Source organism: Doryrhamphus excisus, linkage group LG7, assembly GCF_037039965.1.
Source record: "Doryrhamphus excisus strain RoL-2023G ecotype Guam linkage group LG7, RoL_Dexc_Guam_v1.1, whole genome shotgun sequence".
Classification (NCBI taxonomy): domain Eukaryota; kingdom Metazoa; phylum Chordata; class Actinopteri; order Syngnathiformes; family Syngnathidae; genus Doryrhamphus; species Doryrhamphus excisus.
This window is the reverse complement of record NC_136363.1, coordinates 10,285,720-10,310,161: the sequence shown is the minus strand read 5'-3', so window position 1 is coordinate 10,310,161 and position 24,442 is coordinate 10,285,720. Positions and strand designations below refer to the sequence as shown.

Genomic DNA, 24,442 nt, shown 5'->3' with positions numbered 1-24,442 from the left:
ATTTTATGAGTGTCCTGTTTTTCTATGTTGTCACATATTAGATTGGCTGCATTGCAAAACACCCCGCTACCTCAAAATATTTAAATAAATGTGATTAATATTTTACATAATTAATACATTTATTAAATGTCTGGTGTTCTTTGTGTTATGATATGAAATACAGGACATTATCGACGATATCAGCCTGAATTCGTAACGGATCTGAAACGAAATCAGTGGCGGTGTTGATTAACCCATGATGACGCGATAACGGCAGCGGAAGTCGGAGTAAACCGTCTGTCATTAAGTCTCCGCCCTCGACCCGGTTGAACCAATAGCTTACTAGCAATGTAGCAACGTACTAGAAATGTAGTTAAAGGCTGGCCAGGCGGACGTCAATGAAAGACTACTTGATGTAAAGGTCACTTTGGAGATAAATTCATCCGACGGAGAGGTGTTTTACTCAGGAAATATGACGAGGAAGATCCAGGGAGCTGTATGTTGTGTATATTTGATCGAAAGACGTGTGGTCAAAGTAGCCTTGTTTGCTAAAGTTAGCTAATTTCCAAGAAGCTAACAGTGGTTGTGCTGGTTGACCAAGTAAATAATATGCTAACTAGGCGTAAAAGTTTTTTTTTGCATGCTGCAATATATTTCCATCAATGTGATTATGGTTGTTATCAAGGAAATGTCTAACTAGTCGCCCTCAAGAGCATATATTTTGTTTTCTGACATGACCATCTCTAGCACCTATTTTGGACATTGTGTCCCTCAGTTGTAGACATTGAAAACAAAAACACTCAACATGTCCCGGGCTGGCCACGTTGGCCTTGGCTTACACTCCCACCCCTTGCCTTTTTCCCCTCTCACAACACACACACACACACACACACACACACACACACCATTGACACTTGTATGCTTTACACATTAATGTTATAATCTGCTTGTGTCGTCACTAAAGACATTCCGGTTTAAAAATCAGCCAACACTGTAGCCTACCTCTACTCTCTTTCAAGTTTAAACCATTCATTTGCAAACCATCTTTTTAGCCCAATCAGGTAAAAAAATACACTGATATTTTTGTGCTTTCTTTCCGTCTAGTGTAGATTATGTCTGCAGAATCTTCTCCAAAGACATCCTGGCTCATCGCTGCAGAGTTCCAGATCCTTGACTACACTCAGGTATCTATTGTTGGCCCGCATTGTTACCATAACATGTTAATGCATCTCTTCCTCTTATTAATGCAACAGGGAAGGCAGACGCAGGGGACTGCTATGGAAGACGCTCACCGCCGTCACCGTTGGCGTGCCGGCAGCGGCAGGAGTGAAGTATGCCATGTCAGATTCGAGAGAGCGGCGAAAGATGAGGATAGTGATGGAAGGATTTGGTCGTTTTTGCAGGTTTGGGAATAACTCTTTGTAGATAACGTGTATAAATGCACTGCATTTTGACCCTTTAAAGTCACATTTTGGACTGTTTGGACTTTTTAGGTCTCTGTCTGTGGGACTGTTCATATCTATGGATTACTGGTGGACCGCCAATGTGACTTTGCGAGGTCTGGATGAGGTAAGCTTCATGTGAATACCCTACATCGAAATTACATGCATGCAGTGCCATTTGGCTAATATCCAAAGTACTCTCCTTTGGTGTCTTACCTGCCAGAGCAGTCCATCCTACTTGGCCGAGATGTCGGCGTGCCACCAGCGGGCAGCAGGGAACATGGTGGATGGCGCGGTAAAGAACGGCGGCATATACATCAAACTAGGCCAAGGTCTGTGTTCTTTTAACCACCTCCTGCCGCCCGAGTACATCCGCACGCTGCAGATCCTGGAAGACAAAGCCTTGAACAGGAGGTACAAAGAGGTGAGGACTGCAAGGGAACAAAAAAAAAACCTAGAGGACACTGTGAGATGTCTCAGGCTTGTTGTTTGCTCTTAACAACAGGTGGATGCTCTTTTCCAAGAAGACTTCAAAAAAAGTCCACAGCAGATTTTTAAAACCTTTGACTATGAGCCCATAGCTGCTGCTAGCTTAGCGCAGGTTCACAAGGCGCAACTGTTTGATGGAACCTCAGTTGCTGTGAAGGTGCAGTACATCGACCTCAGGGACCGCTTTGATGGAGACATCAGAACCTTGGAGATCCTACTGGATATCATCAAGTTCATGCATCCCAGCTTTGGGTTCCGATGGGTCCTCAAGGTCAGGAAGCATGCATTACAAGTCCTTAAAGGGCTTGTATTGATGGGTAGTTTTCAGAGCTCCAGGCTTTATGATGTGTAGTGAAGCCTGAAGCGTTGTGCATATCCACTGGGTGGGCTGATCAAGTTGGGGGGTGGGTCAGAGGCAGTATCGTGTCCATGAGTAAGGTGTTTTTTTCCCTTCAAAACATGAAACAAAAGTGATAGTTTGAGATATATATTTTTTCATGTTTGTTGCTCATAGCTACAGGGGAGCGTTCAAGATGCTGATTTGTGACTCTGATCGCCATTTAGGACCTGAAGGGCACGCTGGCTCAAGAGCTGGACTTTGAGAATGAGGCGAGGAACTCTGAGAGGTGTGCAGACGAGCTGAAACACTTCAAGTTCGTCGTGGTGCCCAAAGTCTTCTGGGAGCAAACGAGTAAAGTGAGGTTTCAGGCTCGCTTCATGTTCATGCTGACTTCATGTTCTTCTCAATTAAAAGCCCCCTTTCACTTTAAAGCGAGTGCTGACTGCAGAGTTTTGCAACGGCTGCAAGATCAACAACGTGGAAGAAATTAAAAGACAAGGATTGAGCCTGAAAGATGTACGTTGGCTCACTGGAGTTTGTACAGATATACTAACATCCAGTAGAAACCCTGATTAAAGTACTTGGGCTGATACTACTTTCTACAGACTTCAGATAAACTGATCCGAGCATTCGCTGAGCAAATCTTCTACACGGGTTTCATCCATGCTGATCCCCATCCTGGAAATGGTAAGTAAATGTGTTATTTTTTAAATAAAAAAAAATTACACTGGCTCAGTAATTATCAAATTTCCTCAAATAACCGCCTCAGTTCAGTCCTGTATGTGTTGGCCACGTAAACAAATAACATCACACTTAAAATGAATACTTCCTCTTAAATGATTTGAAAAACAATTGTAAAAAATATAAAAATGCATTTATATGAATTAAATGTCTACTTCAATGAACACTATACTTCTAATAAAAAGGACCACTAATGTAGGAAGTTGTGGAGAGGCAAACAAGCTTGATGCAGTCTTGTGTGTCTGCAGTCCTTGTGAGGCGAGGACCTGACAACAAGGCAGAGTTGGTGCTGTTGGACCACGGCTTGTATGAATACCTCAGCCAAGAGTAAGAGTTGTATTGTTTGAAAAAAGTGGTTCCTTCTATTGACAGAATATATTTCCACTCACCTTTAGTGACAGGGTGGCGCTCTGTAAACTGTGGAGGTCCATCGTTCTGCGAGATGAGGCCGCAATGGCGAAGTACTCCAATGCCTTAGGGGTCAAAGGTAAGGACCACTTCAGTCATCACTAAGCGCCGGTATGAAAGTGAGACACCCACTTTGGCAGAGTACTTCCTCTTCTGTGAGATGCTGCTGCAGCGGCCCATCAACATGCGGGAGCTGCGCCTGTCCAACATCCTGAGTCGGGAGGAGACGGCCTACATGCGCCAGATGGCCATCCACCGCTTCAACAGCATCATGCAGGTGCTCAAGTCCATGCCTCGCCCCATGCTGCTGGTCTTCCGCAACATCAACACAGTCCGAAGCATCAACATCACCCTGGGGGCACCTGTTGACCGCTACTTCATCATGGCCAAGAGGTTGGCTCCACAGTGGGCAACCCAGCCCTTCAAATCGCTTCAATCAATGACAACTGATTAGATGTGATTGGATCTTAGCGCGGTGCGATGCTGGGGGAAGATCCAGGCGGAGAGGACCGGCATGCTGCAGAGATTCCAGGTCATACGTTGGTTGTGGACCAGATGGGAGGGCCTCAAGTTTGAGCTGGCATTAAGGTTAGAAAAATCACAATTCAAACTTGTGTTTGTTACACTTAAAATGAACTATTTTTCAGGACGGAGATGGCAGCAATGAGTGTTACCCGGTCACTCGTAAACCTGCTGAGCTACTTTGGTCTCATCTCTCTGGACTCGGACCTGTACGAGTACCTGAGATAGTTCTCCTACCTCACAATGTGGACCTTTTCTTTAAAGCTTTGCAGTCGGACCGCCTGGCAATCAGTATCTACTCACACCGCAAGTCTTTTAAAAGCCTACTGTATGCTTTTAATGAAGGAAATGACACTTTTAAAGCCAACTAGAATGTTTTAAGCTGCTGAAATTGGTTTTGCAGCAGCGTACTTAGCCAATATTTTAAATGTAAGAATATCTGCTTATTAGTGAATGATAATCAGGTGTGTCCTGGATTGTGTCAGTGATGCAGTGCTGTTTGTGTTGGGGTCCATTCCTCTATTGAGTAAATCCTGACTTTCAATTCTAAAAAAAAACCAACAACCAAATGTTCATAAGTTATTTTAACAATATTAAATGATTCTACCTCCTTTTTTCCCAAGCTACAGCTGTCATTATTACTGCTAATGAACAAAGGAAAATATTGGAAACACATTTTTGTATTTCATTTACTGACCTTTTTTTAAACAAAATCTAGAGGTTTTCCACAAAGATGGGCATAGCAAATCGAATATAAAACGAGACGAAATATGGGAATGTGGCTCTTAGAAATGAGCTGTTACTCTGTCCATTTCCAGAAGGTCATCCAAGATCTGAAGAGGAGTCAAAAAGGAAAACAATTAGCAATAAGAATAAGAAAATATCCAATCCACTTTCTTTAGTGCTCGTCCTATTGGCGTCACAGGTAAGCTGGAGCCCATCCCAGCTGACATTGTGCGAGAGGTCGGGTTCACTGGCTGCCAGCCAATGGCAGGGCACGTACAGACTGACAACAACCACTAACGTGCACAGCTATTGTTACTAAAATGTAAAACACTGGCATTGTGGTTCCTTACAATATCTTGAGTGGTACCAATCTTCTTTGCCAGCTCACTGCGCTCCATCGTGCTGAGATACAAGTACTTGTTGAGGAGTTCTCCATCCAGGATATTTCTCACAGCATTCTGCAGGCCTCGTCGGTCACAGTGCAGCATCCTGGAGTACGGACATGCGTTTGTAAGAAATGACTTTCCAGTGTTGTGATAAATATTGCATTGTGAGCTGATGGAACCTGAATGCTTTGGGGTTCAGCCCGGCGTGATGAGGCAACATGGTGTTGAGAGCATTCTGCAACATGAGAAGTCGGCGATATGTCTTCTCCTGCATGGGGAGGAGAAGCCCTATTCCTCCATCCAGTGTTGCTATGGAAACAGACAAGCATTAGGGGAAAATTGGAGACAGGTTCTGCTTCTAGGGGAGGACGGACACTCACCAAACCACGTGATGTGCTTGTTGTCCCAAGTGAGAGACTTCCTGGTGCTGGTGTCCATAGCTCCTCTGCAGGGCATGCGCCAGAATGTGTTGACGTGCGAGCCAACGTTGAAGTCTGCGCGCCTCAACAGGCGCATACCTCCGATACTCTCCTTGGCTGCAAGCACAAACAACAACAGACCTGTGTAATTGGCTGCTGACCTTTGCAGGCAACAACATGACCTACCTTCAGGTAAATACATGTAGACGTACAGGTTCCTGTCTCGATCAGACACTGGAAGGAAATCATTGGTAACAATGTAAAAGGTGGATTTTTTTTCTCTCCCTTTCCTGAATGGCATTGTTATATTTACCCAGGAATCCAAGCTGGTTGTTATCCACCATGAACTCAATGCTGTACACTTCCAAGGGCTTTGCATCCTGTTCCCAAAACAAAAAGAAACCCAATGCCACCAAAGATGACTCAGAACGATCCTCTACCATCAGTGCTGCTGCCTTCAACATTCTCATCAACTAGGCACTTCTGACTGGAAAGTGTGAAATCTGCCGTTTGTGGAAGGTCTGCTATGAGAGGGGTGCTCTGCTGATTGGTACTCACCCTACTGACGAGTGACAGCGTCTTGCTCGACTCCTGGTACCGCAGCAGCGAGATGCTCTTCATCAGGTCAGCGGCCAGGATGAAATTCTTGATGCTGAACATCTGGTGGATGTGGAGCTGCGTGTCTATGAAGGCCATGCCCGTCAGATCGTTGTCCTTCAGGACCCACAGGAAGATCTACAAGAATGTGACACCGTGCGTAACTGCAGGGAAACGGCAGAACTTTCCCACACATGTTGTTCTACCAAGGAGATACCTTCTGTCCGATGGCTGACACCAAGTATCCGCTGCAGTGACACAGCGCCGTCACAGGTCCTTTCTGCTCCTTCTCATATAGCACTTTGAACTTGTTCTTGGTGAGAGGCTGACCCGGCTCAGGCACCACTTCAATCACATCCAGGATCAATATCTTAAAAAATGGATTATTTTAAGTGACGCACTGCTCCTTTGAAAAATTGCATCACAGAGTGCTGCTCACTCTCCCCCTGCAGGTGACCTCCTCCCCCTGCATGACGCAGGTCCCAGCGGCGATGTAGCCCTTTAGGCCTGACACTGTCTCCTGACTCCTCAGGGCCACCGTCTTCATGCAGGTCACATGCTCCCACTCCTCCAGGTCGATCCTGGTTCAGAGACAAAAAGGTCAACAACTGAGATAGAGCATGTACTGTATGACATATGGTAAGCACTCCATTCCCAATGATGCAAACCGGACTGTCTAATAATTTGTGCCTACATCCTTTTTATTAGCACCAAACCTATCATCTCCCTCATTTATTTGCTACACTTTTGAGAGGAGACACAACAACAACAACAACTTCCTCTGGCTTTGCGATAACTCTTAAAATGCAGACTGGAGCTGGGCCAACAAGCCATTAATCAGCTCACATATGTAGCTATGATAGTGTTATTAGCGTATAATGTCCTCCTGTCCCACTCCTTAATGTCATGTTGACATTGGACAAATGCACAGTTAGTGTACAATTAAAAAGCAGATATAGTACACGGTAGCGCTTCTTAGAGACAAACACACACAGACAGGCATGGACAAACACAAGTCATGAGCGTTAAAGCTACAGAAATAGTGTGTCCCCCTTTTAAACATTGTACATTCCAGCGGCATAGCTAGATTTTGGCCAAGACACACCCACTCGTTAGAAATTCTTCATTTCTATGGACTTTACCGTGTGTTGGGAATTGTCTCCCAGCTGACGGGAGAGATGAGCTGGATGGAAAACCTCTCCTGTTGAGGGTTAATGTAGCGTTCATCTGCAAAGCAACAAAAGCACTCCTTGTGAAACAGCCAATAGGAAAGACAACATGGGGTGCGTGTAGTAATTTGGAAATTAGCACTGGCCACTTCATTAAGTACACCTATGTACAATTGATGCACCTAATGTTGTGGCAAGTAGTGATGTTACAAGAGGTGCCGGGGCTTCAAAGCGTGTGTTGAGTAATCGAATGGGCGATTCCGCGAAGCATGGACCAAGGCTTGATTCATTCGGGGGAGGGGCCGGAATTCATGACGTCCGAAGCCTCGCTGCCAGGCTGTACCATGTGACGGATTGGTGGTTCAGAATTTGCAGCGGTGTTTGCCTGTCACTCGGCGATATAAACCCCTCAGGCTTAGACATTAACATGTGGGGTTTTGTTTTGTCAGTTGAGCGTTGATAGTGTTTGTGGATTGTTTGGAGGGTTTGGTTAGTGCAGTTACGTTATCTCTCTGGTCAGAGAGAGAAGATATGGGGCCAGCTAGAAAGAGGAACATTTCTCCTGTGTGGGAACATTTTGACTTGATGAGTCTGAATAAGTAAGCCAAATCCAACACTATTAATAAATGGTATGTTTGCATTTCAAAACCTGTATTTTCACTGTTACTGAAAGGTGAAGTACTTATTGTGTTTCAAGGAGTTTGGGTACAATAATAACAACAGATCCATGTTAAGGCATTACCGTGCCTTTCATGAACATAAAGATGAACCTGGACCTTCACCCATCCATGGTAAGGTTAATATTACTATATATAATATTAATATATTACAGTATTACTAACACAAATATTCCGGATGACTTATGTTCATTGTGCAAATGAAAGATTGCACATTTTTATCAGCCACAAGAAAACAAGAGCTGGGTGAGGCCCTTGTTGATATGGTTGTCAAAGATACACAACCCTAAAGCATAGTAGAGATGTTGTATCAAAAAGAGGAATCGCCTCAAACCAAAAATTGTTAAGAAAAAAATTATTATAATAAAAATCAATTAAATCTCCCACGTTCTGTCCAAGTTACACAAGCATACATCTTCATACATCTTCCTAGTTACACAAGCACTTTCACTGAGGCCATGCCAGGTGACATAAAACCATGATGGCCATATCACATGATACCGGAAGCATTTATGGACAAGAAAACATTCAGCATTTTATATATACTGGATATTTTATCCCACATATTGTTGATTAGTCATTTGGTTATACCATCTTTTGTAGTACATGACCATTTCCAAGAGCCAAAACAGATCAGCATTCAATGCATCACACATGAAGATACAGCCACCTGTAATTGTATCCAAGGCCAGCAGGTGGTTTCGTGTGCAAATGAAGCTTCAAGAAATAAACCCATTCTCGAACCAGTTGACTGAAATGGTTCAAAGCCTCATGGGGCTTCATCTCGCCATCACTAGTGGCAAGTATTTACAGTGGGTTAGAACATACAGTATGTCTGTTCATTCGTCACCTCGTTCGATGATTTCATACTCCTTTTCCTCTCCCGTCATCCTGGGGATCCGTGTACATGGCTCTTTCACACTGGTGCACACAGCATACACCTATAGTGGAAGACACCAGAATACCTCATTAAGATTAATGTCACATCAGAGACGGTCGCTGACATTTCCTGAGTGGGGGGGACCCCTGCCTTGGATTCCACATGGTAGGAGACGTAGTGGACGGTGCACCTCAGTGGGATCTTTCTCACCGGCCATGGAGCGTCATAGGACAAGTACGTGGGGAGGACGCTGATCCTCAGCTCACCCTGCAGGCAAATTTAAACACCCACAGTGATGCTTTGTTTAAGTGACTTAGAAGCACGTACGCGTCACATGCTTACCTGTTTGTTGAAGTAGAGGAAGCCTTTGGGGCAGTTGATGTTATGGAAGGGGGAGAAGGACTCAATGGTGCCATCGATGGTCATCGGATGAAGTCTCAAGGCACCGCGAGACGTGACCAGCATCCAATGAGGGGAGGGTCCACAGATGAACACCTGAGAAGGATATAGCAAATTAACACTGCAGTAATTACAGAGGAAATATTGTTGAATTATCTTTTTACCCCCGAGTATCCAGAGATGTCCTCAAAGTATCTGAACCTTGCACTACGACTTTTGGCCGGCACATCGTCAGGGACTCCTCCTTCAGGCTTCCTGTCCTTCTTTAGCTTTGAGCGCTTCTCTCGGAAGTTAATGTTGTGGGGCACCTGTGAAGGGCAGAGCTTACGATGAGTATCATCTAAAATCCATCCCGTCTGATTGCAATCGTACCTTTTTGAAGCGCACTTTGAGGTTATTCTGAGGTTGCTGCTGATCATAAGGGAACGCTTCATAGATGAGGAGCTCTTGTTCCACGTGGACCTGAGAAATGAGAGCATGTTTGAATGAACCACTGATGCGAAGGGGAGGAGCAGCTATAGAGGAGGAGTAACTCACCAGTAAATATGGTCGACTGTGATTGTTGCCAAGCGAAACCAAAGTCACCTCCTTGACCACTGGGATGTCTCCCTGACGAGTCACTTCCTCTTTCTTGCCTTCACCCTGCGTTGCTGACTGGCCAGAGGAGCTGTCCACCAGCACCCTCTGACCAACGGGAAAGTTCTTCACCAGGAAGACCAACCTCCAGTCTGGCAGCTGGTATATCTGATTATAAAGGCAGAGTTGATGTGGAATGTGTATAACAAATATGACATTGCAATGAGGTCACGTGTGATCATTTACCTCCATGACGCCATTTTCTCGCACAATAATACACCAGTGGGTGGGCTCAGCTTTGACGGGGACTCCATCATTTCCAGAGGACGCTGCTTGTCCAGAAGTACGATTGATTTCCTCCTTAGGGGGCGCTGTGCTCGCACTTGAGTCTCCATATAACATTTCCTCCTCATCATCCACTATGTTACTGTACAAGCATTTGCCATCATTTATATTATCAAAACATAATAACAAAGCACTTCTTACCTGAGATCGTGAATGACTGTCTCCACTTCAGACAAACTCTTCATGTTTGTGTCCTCCAAGACAGGACAGCTCACTCTGTTCTCCGTGGTGAACATTCCGCTCACGTCTCGGTACGCACACAGTGCTATCACACGGGGTTGCTTGACGGGAGACAATTTAAAACTTTCCAAGAAACTGAATGACGTCTGGACATTTGCGATACGCTTCATTAGGTGTAATGAGAGCCAATGACACCAAGAGCTGAGTGTTATTAGTTTAACAAGGTGTATATTCTAGTGCTTGTAGAAGTGCATCATACAGTGAGCTGTTCCTAATATTTTGATTATTTAGCTGCACAACAAGAGTTCTGCAAGCAACAATTACAATTGAACATTTTTTTAATGAACATCTAACTTCAGAGTGCTGCATACAGTGAAAATTTTCAGTTTAGCCAGCAGGGGGCGTGCTTTAACAATGAAAGCTGTCCTAGGATAATAAGTTGGGTTCCTCACCATGACAATCTGTGGTTTCTGCAGAGACAGACGCTGCGTCTTCCCCATGTAAGAGTCCGTCTTCAGTACAAACATGGTGACCGCTCCCTCAGCGGTCATGATGACCACAAATGGGTCTGCCACAGAGCAGTGCACGATGGGAGAACCCAGGTCCACTGGGATGAAGTGGAGCTGCGTCACTAGAGAAAGAAGCTGGTCAGAAGCAACTCTTTTTTTTTCTCTTTTTTTTTTTTGATCATTTTGGTTTACCTCCTTCTAGCAGCCGAATTCCCATGGGAGAGACTTGGATGATGTATTTGTTGTCACCAATGTTGCCGGCAAACACAGTAGGTCCCTGAGTGGCAAACCCACTAGTGTCCAGCTCCATGATCTCCTGGCCTGTCTGTAGGATCTACAGTGCAACACAGGGGTTAGTTATGGTTGATAAGAAATACCACAAGATGCCAATAAAGTGGAAAAAATGTCCGCGACCATTGTTGAATCCTCTCGGCTCAAAATTAGAAAACCGTGCTTTTTAGCGTCATCTTCCAGCGGTGCTTCTTTTTGCTCCTCCTCTTTCTTCTTCCCTTCCTCCTTATCCTTAGCCTCATCTCCCTCTTCCTTGTCCTCACCCGTCTCCTTCTCACCCCCTTCGTCCGATTCCACACTCTGACCTGCCTGGAATGACAACAAACTTGCAAAAAAAGGCAAGGTACGCTGATTTGGCAACAACAAAACAGTACTTTTTCTTTGGCTTCACATGAGATGACGGTCCACATGTCGTGGCACCCTGGCAACTCAAACGTGGTGACTACTTGGGGTCTGATGCTCCTCTGGTAACAAAGCAAAGCAAAATTGTGACCGTTGTACTGAATTATGCAAGATACTGTGTACAAGTACTGCAGACAATAACACAAGGACTGTATCTGAGTTGTTTACAGGCTACTCCGTCCATCTCTGAGAGCCCTGGTAGACCCAGAATTCACTGTAGCACCAACATTGATCCTGTGATAGACGGGCCTCGCGACCACAGGTTTTTAGGATGGTGCAGACTTTCAGAACCATGCACACATATATACCTGCAGCACCGACAGCGCCCCGTTTTTTCCGAAGCCGGAGCACACCACCACTTCTAGGTCAGGCTCTGGGTTGCCCTGGAACTGTGGGTAGGAGCCGAGTTTTGCTTTAAGCCTGAATGATTTTCATTTGGATTTTTGAGTATATCTACCTCTTCTGATAGGAAGGCGGGTTCACCCATGGAGGCATTGGCACACGGTCCAATATTCAGTATGCTGTCACACACCTGTAGAAACAATTCATGACCTTTAATAAAAAAAATTACAAATGCACTGCAACCTCCAAATTAGAACATACAAACAATGGGAAAATGTCGAAAAAACTTGGTTGTCATCATACTGTAACATCTGGTCAGGCGCCCGCACACTGTGTGGTGAAGCTAGTCGTTAGCCAGCTTGTCGCTAGCCGGTGTGGTGTGGCGAGGTGTCACTACATCAGGAATGTAGTTCTTTGGCATAACAATTTTAATAATAATAATAATAATAATAATAATAATAATAACAACAATGTCGCTGTAGCTTGGTTAATATGCAGGTAACATATGTAAATGGAGCGTTGTTTGTGATTATTTAAATTACCACTGCTTTCAGAAGAAACTATTTCAAGGTCAACTACCCTGAAGGAACTTCATATTCTTTAGGTTGTTTGTTTTTTACCTCAAATGAGTATGTGGCCAGCTGGGTGCCTGACTGGGCCTCGCTTCCATAAACTTCGATCTCATCCACCTCATCTGTTAAAGGGGGCAAGAAGCACAGCGATGAAACAAATGTGACAGTGAGAAGCAGAGAGCAGGCTTCTCAAACATACCGGTCCAGTTGGTGGAGCATTCCACTCTCTTCTTTTTGCTTGGTGGCTCCTCCTAAAATGTATACGCCATTGTTTAGGAAAAAGACAACCATATGCAGGTGATCATCACACATGTTCACCTGTTTGTCCTTGTCTTTCTCTTTGTCCTGTTTTTCATTCACCTCGTCCAGCGGCGTCTCCTGTAGCTTCTCTGTGTACTTCAGCAGCAGGGAGTTGCCTAGGCGGGACCCTAGGAAAAGGTAGCCGGGCTCCATGGTGACCGTCTGAGGTGGGAAACATGCAAACATATGAATCAAGGACTGGGCCAGCTTAAACAAACAAAAAAACCCTATATTATTATTGTTATTAAAAATATATATATTATAAAAATAATGCCAGCTAGTGAAGCTTACACAGGTTGTGAGGACGCTGGCGGCTGCTTTGTCAAAATGGAAGTCCCGGACGCTCCTCATGCCATCGGTGATTAGAGTCAAAACGTAACTGCAGAAAATGAAAAGACAGGAAAAAACATCTGTATTAGCATTGTCATATAACATCACACCGGTGTTTAAGATGCACCCACTAAATTTTGAGAGAAAAATAGATTTGTACATGTATAAGCCGTATGTAATATTGTCATAAAATGACATATTGTGGAGTGCACAAGTCCATGAGGACCAGGTAGCTATTTATTTGACAGGAGCCAACCATGACCTTTGAGAAAACTCTTGTCAACCCATCAGAAATCGCAGGAAGTCATTACTCAATATACTCACGATGTCATCTTACATCAAATGCTAAAATCATCACACAGCAACTTAACACAAAAGGTAGCTAGGAAATATACTTGACAAGTACCAATAAGAGTTAATGAAAAAACTGCTATTTTAAGTTATTCCCTTAATGCATTGTACCCAGCAGAGCAGTTCATTGGCCAACGACTGACATGGGTGCCAGAGCGTGTGAGATCCTTTGCAGCTTGTGATTGGCTCCTGCTAAAGGCAGAGCTACTGTTTCCTCACTGGCTAGTCAGGGGCACAGTATTTAAAAGATTACTAGTACTTCTAAAGTATAGCAGATGCAATAAATTACCTACAGGTTTCAACATGTAAGAAAAAAGTAGCAGCTTATACATCAGAATTTACGATACTCACATTTCTCCTCCTTTCAAAGAGATAACCATCTTGTCATGGGCGATAAAGTCAGACTGAGAGCAGTCCAAGGTGATCTTCACCTCCTCTTGTATGCCTGAGAGAGAAGAAACACATGTCACACATGTAAAATGTACTGGAAGATGCATGTGGTCGTTCAGTCTGATGCTTACGCAGAGGGAAAGCTGTGGTCCCGTTTGTTTGGGAATTAAGGGACACTCCGTAGGGTGGAACACTCTGGTTCAGATACAACAAAGAGTTCACAGCAAAAACCACCACACCACCTACAAAAAATAGTGAATACTATTTAAAATATCTCTAAAAAATATACAAATTATCCCGGAGAAAAGAAAGACGTTCACCAATTGGCTTAGGAACTGCCATGACTTGCGTGCAGTCAAATGGCAGATTGCTCAGGGACCAGATGACAGGATGGACCTTCTGCATGATGTTGAGAGAGATGGCGACAATGCTGCATGTGTCCTGACGCACGGCGACACGCCTGGAAGGGAGGTGATAAAAGGAGATTATTTTAAAAACCTGCCATCAATCTGTGTCATGGCAGTCGGTGGCGTGAGGGACGGACCCGGGCCACGTTTGGTTGGGCTCAAACAGGATGAGCAACGTTGATTCGTAGTAGCCGTGGAGGAACTTCATGTCGATGATGTTTAGCAGCTTCTCGTCCAGCTCGCGGACGTCGATGATGTAACTCGGCAGGAAGCTGGATTTAGGTCTGCAGGGAAGGTCACACGTTGTTGTATAAACGATGGATTTACACTAGCGGTGTAACCACTCACCCATCTCCGACCCCACCCTCCTGCTCGTCAGTTAGCGTGTCCTTCCGGAAGGGCAGCACCACCAGTTTGGTGCCATAAACGAGCATCACAGCACAGCGATTCTCCGGATCCACACGGACAATAGGAATGTGTACATTCTGTACAAAACCATCCTGGTATTTTTTTTTAAAAGGAGACTCATCAGGTTTTTGTAACGATGTACAAATTAATGTTAATTGTATGAGTTTTTACATTGTACATACTCTGAGTTCCGGCTCCTCAAAATAGTGCAGGGACAGGGTCTTGAGGTCATGTGTACCTGGGTCGTACTCCACCACAGACAACTGGTGAGAAACATGGACAAATGTAAAGACATCCAAATCCTTTTGTTGAATTTCATTGAGCTGTGCACTGCTTAGACCTTGGCATCTTTAAAACTGAGGAGGAGCGCATCCCTGCTGGCTCCTACAAGCTGCACACTGGCCATGGACATGACATTACCGAAGAGCGAAAAGCTGGCCACTTGCTCCAGCTTCTCCTTGCGAGCTTTTCCATCTAAAAAAAAAGAAAAGCGCCACCAAAATTATTTTATAGTAAGGTACCATTTTCATTTCAATAACAATATCTGGACATACCTGAGGGCTTGTCGGCCTTTGATGTACTCTGCAAACATGCATGACCCGTTAGATTACTCTTTCAGTTTCCCATTTTCTGATTAAATGAGTGCAAATACCTCCACATCGTGGATAATCCTGTAGACGAACAGCTGAGACGTCCCGGCAACTACTAGATTCTTCTCCTTGCTGGAAATGAAGTTGCAGTAGACGGAGAACTCCACAGAGGTGGGCGTGTGGGCTTGCCTGTGCACAGCGTACATCTCGGCAGGTTGCCCGCAGCTTCTAACCACAACACATATATAAATACACACGTCTATATCATCAGAACATATTCAGCACTTGGCCAATGATGTAGAATTCAACGTGACGTTCCTAAAGGTCACCAGATATCATGCTGTCTAACATTATACGAATACAAACACTGTAGAATTAAATGGCAACACTGTACTGTACTATCCATATATTAGTCCGCCCTCCCTGATGCTAGCATACAACTGATAAATGGTGTCGCTGCCACTCAATTACCAAATATGACTTACAAACACGATTCTTGTGTAGGAGACCAGCTAATGCTTGTGTCTCTACTCGCAAAGTGTAATTCGTAAGAAATCAACTAAATTCAAAAGTTAGCAGTATAAGATAGCGGCACAGGTAGCAGTACAAGCTAGCATAGCATGATGCTGCTGACTGCAGTCGACTACTTTTATAAAAATGTTGTGAATTAAAACATTAAACTTACCTATGTTGAACACACTAGCAAAATGAGGAAGGCTTGTCGTCTCTCTGTTCATTCAGCATTTCACACATATGGAGGTTAGAGCCAATTTAGTGGCCATTCAATTGTAATTGCGTCTGGTGTTGCTGCTGCTTCGCTACTTATTTTCTTCTTCTTTGTCGTTTAAGGTCGGATGCGGACTATGTTGGTACACTACCGCCACCATCTGGATATCAATAGTATATAATATTAAAAAAACAAACACTACAAATAAAAATGGATGGCACTCTATTGTTATGTTTGCTATACCTCTTGATAATACCATAAACATCCTCGTGATTTCTTTCCAATTACACGTCTTTTCGTTTATGTCCGGCGGCTAATGTAAATGTCACGGTGTCCCTGGCGGTCATCTTTATTACTGCAGCGAAGGTTTGCGCGCGGTCAAACTTTGACTCGTGCTTTTACAGTTTAAAAAGCAGTTTAAGAAGCAGTGTTTCCCTATCTTTATTGAAGGCACATATTATATTCAATTAGATGCAAACGTATTGTCATTATACACGCACAAATACAAGGTACTGTAACTTAAGTGTTCCATTTATACACTGGCATTGTTATCAATCAGAGTTAATGGACTATTTGTCATCAACTGACTGAAGTGTTGCGTGTCTCACACTAAAATGCAATGTGGTCTGTAAAAACATTATCAAATACGTTTTAACAACTTTAAGGTAATTTTTACTTTGCTAAATGACGGAAAGATCGTTAGTTTCCCTATAACCAGGAAGTGAATGGTGATCTAAACATTGTTGGTCTAGCTTTAGTTAATTGGTAAATACCCTAAATGTGGCCACAAAAGATATACAATACGTTTAAAATTAAACTTACCGGTACTTATATTCATTTTCATTAATCAAAGCCGAAAGAAACTAACAAAAATTCTTGTGTTCAGTTGACCCTGACTTGTTTAAGGGCAATAACATGCGTGACGTCACATTCCAGCGACATGCGTTTTATTCACTGTATTTATTTGTGACACACATTGTCGAATGTCATATTAGTCTTCAACAGTAAAAGAGTTTTTACTATTTTAGTCGAAATCACATCTATCATTTAAACCGTCGTTGTCATTGAGTAAATTATTGCAAAAAATGTGAAGTCCACTTCAACAGGTGATTACCGAAGAGGTGGCGTTGCAGTTCTTGTCCAGGTGGTGGCACTGTTGCCATGTAATGGCAGCAGCACACAAAGTTTGTCACAAACAGTGCTCTCATGAAAAATACAACAAATACCGCAATGTTTTAAGGCACGTGCAGCATAATATAACAATATGATCGTCTAGTATGCAACCATTGGACACAATAATAGGGGAATCACATGGCTAGAATGCAGTTTTAATTCAATGGCAAAGAAAAAAATGCAAACTAAACTCATAAAGGCACTTTTCATGAAGTTGTCTCACAGACATGCAAAAAATTGACTTGATCGATAAGGCACTTGATTTTGGTGACAGATTATACTCAATTATACTAACACCTTTAACAAAGAGCTACATTCATTTCGTCAACACCTAAACAAAGCTCTTTTTAATTCATACTGCAATAGACATTTGATATGCTGCCCTTGAATAGCAGTGGTAGCTTGATTTTGGATGCCACAGACTGTACTTTACAGTTGATTTAAGTGGTATTTACAGCAGGTAAAGCAACCAAACACATACAAAAATGACAATTCTAAACAAATCTGTAAAATGGAGCATTAGGTTTTCGATTGGTTTGCATCTTATTAGGTAGTTGTGGGATGTAGGGACACATTCTGACACGGAGGCAAAAATATTAACCTGTCAAAACAGACGAAGAAAAACAATAAAACATTCCCAGCTAATCCACTAAATGGGATTTTTTCCCTGGTTTAGTTTGTGGTCATCCAACAGCACACCTGATCCCTGGCATCATCTACCTTTAAACATTCGGATTTTGTGTTTGTCTGCCAAAAGCTGTGTGACGTTATATTCAAAATCTCCATCATGGACACCCGTGTGTCGAAAAGCGCCGGCAAGAAGATTGTCCTCCCAGTAGTGGTGCCAGTTGCCATCCTGGTCTGCACCAAATCCAAACACATTCACCTGGAATCAAAGCGCACAGAAATGATGCTAAAAATGTGCTAAAAAGCATCAGTTCAGTGGTGGTGCATGTTACCTCATCACATATGTGGATGGCCAGCATCAAGCTGAGGAAGCCGGTGGAAGGGTAGCGTCCGTGCCCCTCAAGCCAAGACTCATAGACGTACTTAAAAAAGGTTGGGTTGTAAATCAACACCTGCAGAATATACACACTGCTGTTACTAATATTACTATATTATCACATACTACAGTATTAATTGTCCCTGTACCCTAGAAAGCGCCCATGAATGATACGGGAAAAGGCCGAAATGATACTGTGTCAAAGCCCAGGGCAGTGATACTGATAACATATAGAGTTTAACCATGTCCAATATCAGCCCCCGTAGCTGTCCACTCAGAGCGCGCTGCTCTGGTATCGTGCCCGTGAAACAACCAATCACAGAACAGCGCACGAGCCCAGGTCATGAAGTGGGCTCCTGGGCTTAACTTTCTAAACTCCGCGCATGTGACAGGAAATGTCACTGTAACTATAAATATTCCTAGTGCTTCTCCAGTCACCAAAAAACCCAAACTTGAATGTTTGTTGAATGGAACTTTAATTGATAAGACATTGATAAGATAAGACTGTTGATATATTTTTGCAATTATTGTGTTTACACTGTTTTGATATAATACATGTAATAAACTGAACATTTTCTGGAAACAAAATGGTCTTTTGATTAAATAGTACGTGATAATAAGCTCATGATTAAATAGTATGTGATAATAAGATCATCACATGGTTTGTTTGGTATCAGGTATCATGCCCCCAAGTGTCAGTATCAGCCCGAGACCAAAGGTCCAATGGTTCTCAATTATTTTCATCTCCTTATTACCTGTGGTATGTCTTCACTACAAAACTGTTGGCTTTGAGTATCATATTCTTTTCACACTAACTAATAAATGACTGGGAATTCAATGAAAAAAGGCTGCTGCATTGTTGTGTGTGGATCTTGATTTGATATGAAATCTAATGTTAATGGTTTTATTTCATTTGAACATGCATCAGATTACAATTGAGTGCATCCCATAATCAGTTCCCAGTTCCACATGTCCAAAAGGAGTAGGAAGAAGCAAAGCTTATTAAATCCATCTGGTACAATCAGTAACTGTTACATTTGTTCACTTCCTGCTTTCCATAATAAAGTTTACGTTTTTTTCATTATTATTATTTTTAATAAAGTACCTCATACCGAAGTACGAGGTGATATGACAATCTAAAATAAAATCTAAAATGCTACATTACCTTATCTTTGTTGGCCTTTATCCTAGACATAACAGGGACATAGGTGCTGCAGGGAGAGACAACAGAAGCGGCTTAGTGTGTTGTGTCTTTACATGCTCCATAACAATCATACATTCCATTTTATCATCAGCAGATCCTGTCAGACACATGACGCGGTCGTATGTACGTATGACTTCCACTTGATTTAGGTGGTAACGGCTCAGAGTCACGCCTGTATGAACACAGCTGATTAAATAAAGCGGACAAGGTGGCTAATACTGTAAACTGCATTTTGAATCATTTTTTCATATCTGAGTTGTTTGTCGGGGAAACTGCATACCTCAGCGTAACAAATGTGAGATAACGCCTGTGAAAAGGCTGTTTGCGTTGGGGCTTCTGCACCCGTGTAAACGTAACGGTCGGCATACCAATGAGGGCGATGAGAAGCAGTGATTATTATAATTAATATGCTACACAATCCGGGCAAACCTATAAAGACCCAACCAGGTTTATCAAGTCCATTGTTTTGTGCTTTATTAAAATTCATCACGTCTGCATTTTTTTAGTCTGACTTATATGTGCTGTCGTGCCTTTTGCTGTTAACTGTGAAATGAGTCGAGTTTCCATGCATATTCCTGCACATAAAATAGCTCAACTTCAGGGCCGCCAGTTGAAATAAAGAGCCTGGTTTAAGCACTCTCCACTCAGTGTCACCTTCCTCGTGGCGCTCCTTCAACTGGTGGCTGGAAGATGACATCTTATGACTCGGCCAACAACCGCACTGCTATGGAAACATTGGATGGGGCTTACTGGAGTTATCATCACTCATCATCAGGGAAGTTATTTTCATTTTGATAAACAATAGTGTCATATATTAGGAAGTTAGTGCCAATAATGAGACTATTTTATCCTGGACTATAACCTTGGTACCTGGAACAAAACTGAAAGCGTTGCCTACTTAAAGCGCCGCCTGTTCCCATTCATCATATTAGCAGGCCAAGCATATTCCAAACAATAATCACTCCTAGAAAATGGCTATACCATCTGTTTTTTTCTTCTTGCTGTCTACCAAAATGTTCACCATGAATCATTCACTGGGGAAAAAAGGCGGTATCAAAAATGAAAATGTATTAAATATCAATATCTGATCAAGCGCCACGTGCAATATCAAGCTCTAAGTGAGGGGTCTCAAACTCGTGGCCCGCGGGCCAAATGCGGCCCGCAGGATGCTAGTTTGAGGCCCCCGCTTTAATAGTTTGATATGGATGCCGTATGGTTTCATGAACCCTGAAATAACAGCTTAAAGCTGCGTGCACACCGGACACAATTGGCGTGATTTTGCTCCGCCCATACGCAAGCGAACAAGCCCGCCTGTTTTGCTTTTTCTCTCATCATCCATGACTGAGATCAAAACACTGAAAAAGTGTTTTTTGAAAACCTGATGCGGCCCAGCCTCACCCAGACCCTAGCTCCAGTGGCCCCCAGGTAAATTGACTTTGAGATCTCTCCTCTAAGTGCAATATATAAAGTTCTAAGTGCAGTACTTTTTTTTTATAATGCTTCATATTTAACACACTAGCAAGATCTTGTAATGTATAGGCTGGTCATATATTTCATCTCATATTTCATATTATCTTGCAAACTGTATTTGTATGTAACTCTGGGTCAAATTGTTCATTTGTTAATATTTGGGTTGTTTATATTGTTTTTTTTATATTGCGTATTTTGTTCTGTTTGACTGATTCTGTTCTCTTGTTGCTGTGCAATGCAAATTTCCCCACTGAGGGACGAATAAAGACATATCTTATCTTATCTTAAATGCCATCAGAAATGAAATGAATTAAGATTAATTTGGGAAACTCTTTAGACCTCGGCTCAACAAATGCCCGAAGAAAGGCAGGAAAAGACATAAGAAAAGGAAAGACACTATTATGTTATAAAAACAATAACTACCTCCTAACTAATCAAATTGATTTGACCAAAATAATCCAAACATTGATGCCATTTCAGCCAATGACCAGAAGAAAGTAACTTTTGGAAAAGGCACATCTTTAACAAAAAATGTTTTTTTTCTTCCATATGGAATGTTGCCCTTACATTAACAAGTCTTTCCCTTATCTGTGTGTTCCTAAGCGAGAAAAACAGCTAGCACGCAGCAGCTAACAATGCGCATAATGGGATTCACCTATTTCGACGATGTGGCCCTCTAAGAGAAACTCCTTTCAGTCCCAACGCCTCAGGCCTCGACTGAGAGGTCACGTTAGCTACTCTGTCTGCTTCTACTGCATCGCCCGTGAGTGTGGAAAAGTTAATACTAGTTCATAAATCATCCCTCGCATGTGTAAAGTAGCAGGTTGTAGCAATACGTTGGTCAACTACAAGCTAAACATCCGGACAGACTGAAGCAGCAGATACCGACTCTAGGACTAGGAAGACCATCCCATCAGTCTGCATCCCGGTGAGAGCATCGGAAGTGACATTTTTATTATGGTCTTATTTTGTCCATGAAACATTTGCCGTTAGTGCTACATGATAACGCTCCACAAATGGCTTAGTGTTTCCCGATAGCACCTAGCAACATAATTCTCTGCCTGGGGGAGTGGGGAGTAAAACTGCTGTTCAGCTGCTGTTGTTGATGGAAGTAGCGATCCTTGTTATGCTTTATAGGCGGAATAGGTGAATGGTCAGTACATGCATTATGCAGACCAACACACAGTTGTAGATAACTGCTGGAGAAGAGCACTCCATACACAAACAGCATTGAAAACAGTCCCTTGAAATATAGAAATATAGATATATGAGACATATATGAGACGTTTGAGGAGGGCGGCACGGCGGTCTAGTGGTTAGCGCGCAGACCTCACAGCTAGGAGACCAGGGTTCAAGTTTGCATGTTCTCCCCGTGCATGCGTGGGTTTTCTCCGGGTACTCCGGTTTCCTCCCACATTCCAAAAACATGCTAGGTTAATTGGCGACTCCAAATTGTCCATAGGTATGAATGGTTGTTTGGTTGTATATGTGCCCTGTGATTGGCTGGTGACCATCCAATGTCCCATATGTGATTATGGCAGGGGTGTTTATATTTTTACTGAAAGCACAAACAGGGCGTTCATTGGAGTCAGGCTGTTATTGATTACATTTGAAAAGTCATTCATTCATTAATTTTCTACCGCTTATCCTCACAAGGGTCGCGGGGGGTGCTGGAACAAGAGGCGGGGTACACCCTGGACTGGTTGCCAGCCAATCACAGGGCACATATAGACAAACAACCATTCACACTCACATTCATACCTATGGACAATTTGGAGTGGCCAATTAACCTAGCATGTTTTTGGAATGTGGGAGGAAACCAGAGCACCCGGAGAAAACCCACACATGCACAGGGAGAACATGCAAACTCCACACAGAGATGGCCGAGGGTGGAATTCAACCCCAGCCTCCGAGTTGTGAGGTCTGCACGCTAACCACTAGATCACTGTGCAGCCTTGAAAAGTCATTATATATCATATTTTTTTTACTTTAGTAATAAATATAGAGCCACTCCAAATTGTCCATAGGTATGAATGTGAGTGTGAGTGGTTGTTTGTCTATATGTGCCCTGTGATTGGCTGGCGACCAGTCCAGGGTGTACCCTGCCTCTCGCCCAAAGACCGCTGGGATAGGCTCCAGCACCCCCGCGACCCTCGTGAGGAAAAGCGGTAGAAAATGAATGAATGAATGAATGAGACGTTTGAGGGTCACTGTGACGTCTGCACGTACTATTTAACCGTGCCAGTGGTCAAGGCGCTAATGATCCACTGCAGGTCCAGGGTCTTGAAGGGGATGAGCACCAGGCTGGTGGTGTTGTCCAGGTCTATGGCACTTTCAGGATACATCACATGGTGCGTCGTCCTGGAGCCCACATCCTCCTCAAAACCGCCAGTAGGGGCTTGGTTCATTCTGGAAGGAAAGGAATGCATTAATTATTGACTTCTTTGAAACACATGGAGCCACCTTGATCATTTTAAGAACAATATAACAGCACAAATGTGTCCCATTTTGACTATTTCTGGACTGCCAAACAACAATTTGGAACAATCCGGTGTCCATTTCCGGCACAACAACGCTCCCTCCTTACTATCACGGCCAAAAAATGCTCTCTCTCCTGCTGGAGCGGTAATTGCTGAGAACAGAGAGGCAGTTGGATGCTGTCAGCGCCACGTAGGAGACAAATCATTAGGATGACCCTCCATCACCACCAGCACCAGCACCTATGAGTAACACCGCCTGTCTTGGCCGTTCAGGTCTGGGCAATATCATTGTGCTCATTACTCACTCTGCCGATGACGGCTACATAACAGCGTGACATTTGCAGCATCGGTCTGTCTGTCGCCACTCCAACAGACCTCCTTGCAAAAAAAGCCATTTGGTGTCCATCCACCATGGAAAAGACTTATTTTCTGCTCTTCCAATTCTTCTACACAGCAAATAAAAAGCAGCCTGAGGCAAGAAATGCAAGTAAGAAGTAAATGAAAGTTGTTTTTTTTTTTGCTTTTAAAGACTTTATCGTCCCATTGAGAGCATATTGCTTACTGCAGGCTTTTAGGTGAATGATAACATTTTACCTGGACGATTTGGAGTCGCCAATGAACCAATGGTATCGCAGTACCCGGAGGAAACCCACGCATGCACGGGTAGAAAATGCAAACTCCACACAGAGATACCAAAGCAGAGAATCAAACTATGTAATACCAGGTGCAGCAATTTCAATGGAAACTGCATGAAAATTAGAAATATCCTAGCTAGAAATGTGCTGAAGTCTATTCATTGAACTAGCAACCATCAGTGGGGGAGATGACCGCTGAATAACATTAGCCATGCCACGGTGCACAGAATCAGCAGAATGATGATAAATGGAAAATGAACTCCCACCAACAGGGGGCGACATTTAGATTGTTCACTGTTAATAAATGGAATATTGTCATAGTTATATTAATAAATGGAATATTGTCATAGTTAGAGCATAGAAAACCTGTTTATGACTTTCAAAATACAGTTTTCATTATTATTAAAGCCCCGTAGACACGCTTATACGCTTATATATAACACGCTTATAGTCACCTTTACACTCCTGTTATTACACTACATTGCTCAACTGTTATGCTGCAGGGACTTGAGACAACTGCTAGCTAAATAGCTAGCAAGTCAGCGAGCTAACAAGCTAGCAATCTAACCAGTTAGCCAAATTT

General features: G+C 43.2%; 3 protein-coding genes across 8 annotated transcripts in view; 1 reads left to right on the top strand and 2 right to left on the bottom strand.

The window, feature by feature from the left end:
• The first annotated feature begins 280 nt into the window (after positions 1-280).
• Positions 281-4,543, top strand: adck5 (aarF domain containing kinase 5). Of its 3 annotated transcripts, none has more exons than XM_058047504.2 (14): positions 281-475; positions 1,084-1,163; positions 1,233-1,382; positions 1,473-1,548; positions 1,645-1,845; positions 1,927-2,181; positions 2,475-2,606; positions 2,683-2,766; positions 2,856-2,937; positions 3,240-3,318; positions 3,387-3,478; positions 3,540-3,792; positions 3,871-3,987; positions 4,047-4,543. In XM_058047504.2, the coding sequence occupies exons 1-14, from the start codon at positions 452-454 to the stop codon at positions 4,147-4,149; spliced, it is 1,728 nt and encodes a 575-aa protein (XP_057903487.2). In that variant the 5' UTR covers positions 281-451; the 3' UTR covers positions 4,150-4,543. The 3 variants fall into 3 exon arrangements, with proteins under 3 accessions (XP_057903487.2, XP_057903488.2, XP_057903490.2); XM_058047505.2 differs by having other exon boundaries at positions 300-475; positions 1,089-1,163; XM_058047507.2 differs by lacking the exons at positions 281-475; positions 1,084-1,163 and having other exon boundaries at positions 1,309-1,382; positions 1,650-1,845.
• A 53-nt stretch (positions 4,544-4,596) lies between these two features.
• Positions 4,597-16,823, bottom strand: cpsf1 (cleavage and polyadenylation specific factor 1). 3 transcript variants are annotated; one of them, XM_058047500.2, is made up of 38 exons: positions 16,717-16,823; positions 15,230-15,395; positions 15,132-15,159; positions 14,918-15,051; positions 14,760-14,840; positions 14,518-14,669; positions 14,307-14,453; positions 14,083-14,222; positions 13,894-14,004; positions 13,724-13,817; positions 12,983-13,070; positions 12,710-12,853; positions 12,591-12,642; positions 12,440-12,513; positions 11,935-12,009; positions 11,786-11,866; positions 11,450-11,539; positions 11,199-11,384; positions 10,977-11,118; positions 10,728-10,906; positions 10,237-10,376; positions 9,997-10,177; positions 9,712-9,918; positions 9,547-9,636; positions 9,339-9,482; positions 9,118-9,270; positions 8,926-9,042; positions 8,746-8,836; positions 7,192-7,276; positions 6,489-6,630; positions 6,267-6,419; positions 6,011-6,187; positions 5,766-5,832; positions 5,639-5,686; positions 5,414-5,569; positions 5,213-5,342; positions 4,998-5,136; positions 4,597-4,754 (listed from the first exon to the last, which is right to left on the bottom strand). In XM_058047500.2, exons 2-38 carry the CDS (start codon positions 15,371-15,373, stop codon positions 4,707-4,709), a joined length of 4,410 nt encoding a protein of 1,469 aa, XP_057903483.2. In that variant the 5' UTR covers positions 15,374-15,395; positions 16,717-16,823; the 3' UTR covers positions 4,597-4,706. The 3 variants fall into 3 exon arrangements, with proteins under 3 accessions (XP_057903483.2, XP_057903486.2, XP_057903485.2); XM_058047503.2 differs by lacking the exon at positions 16,717-16,823 and adding an exon at positions 15,853-16,031 and having other exon boundaries at positions 15,230-15,392; XM_058047502.2 differs by lacking the exon at positions 16,717-16,823 and adding an exon at positions 15,853-16,030.
• Positions 16,824-17,208: 385 nt separating this feature from the next.
• Positions 17,209-24,442, bottom strand: part of LOC131101465 (CMP-N-acetylneuraminate-beta-galactosamide-alpha-2,3-sialyltransferase 1-like) — a 33,973-nt gene continuing 26,739 nt past the window's right edge. For both annotated transcript variants that reach the window (XM_078792071.1, XM_078792070.1), the window contains 4 exons: positions 22,974-23,153; positions 19,236-19,281; positions 18,027-18,146; positions 17,209-17,953 (listed from right to left, as the gene is read on the bottom strand). In XM_078792071.1, the coding sequence (XP_078648197.1) occupies positions 17,780-17,953; positions 18,027-18,146; positions 19,236-19,281; positions 22,974-23,153 (520 nt within the window). In that variant the 3' untranslated portion in view covers positions 17,209-17,779. The remainder of the gene's footprint in view (positions 17,954-18,026; positions 18,147-19,235; positions 19,282-22,973; positions 23,154-24,442) is intronic.

Excerpts from the sequence above, each read along its gene's own strand:
- adck5 (XM_058047504.2), top strand. The coding sequence starts at position 452 with ATGACGAGGAAGATCCAGGGAGCT. Across the intron at positions 2,607-2,682 it reads TCTGGGAGCAAACGAGTAAA|CGAGTGCTGACTGCAGAGTT; the intron begins GTGAGGTTTCAG and ends TTCACTTTAAAG. Across the intron at positions 3,793-3,870 it reads TACTTCATCATGGCCAAGAG|CGCGGTGCGATGCTGGGGGA; the intron begins GTTGGCTCCACA and ends ATTGGATCTTAG.
- cpsf1 (XM_058047500.2), bottom strand. The coding sequence starts at position 15,373 with ATGTACGCTGTGCACAGGCAAGCCCACACGCCCACCTCTGTGGAGTTC. Across the intron at positions 6,188-6,266 it reads TGTCAGCCATCGGACAGAAG|ATCTTCCTGTGGGTCCTGAA; the intron begins GTATCTCCTTGG and ends ACATTCTTGTAG. Across the intron at positions 5,137-5,212 it reads CTGAACCCCAAAGCATTCAG|GATGCTGCACTGTGACCGAC; the intron begins GTTCCATCAGCT and ends TCCGTACTCCAG.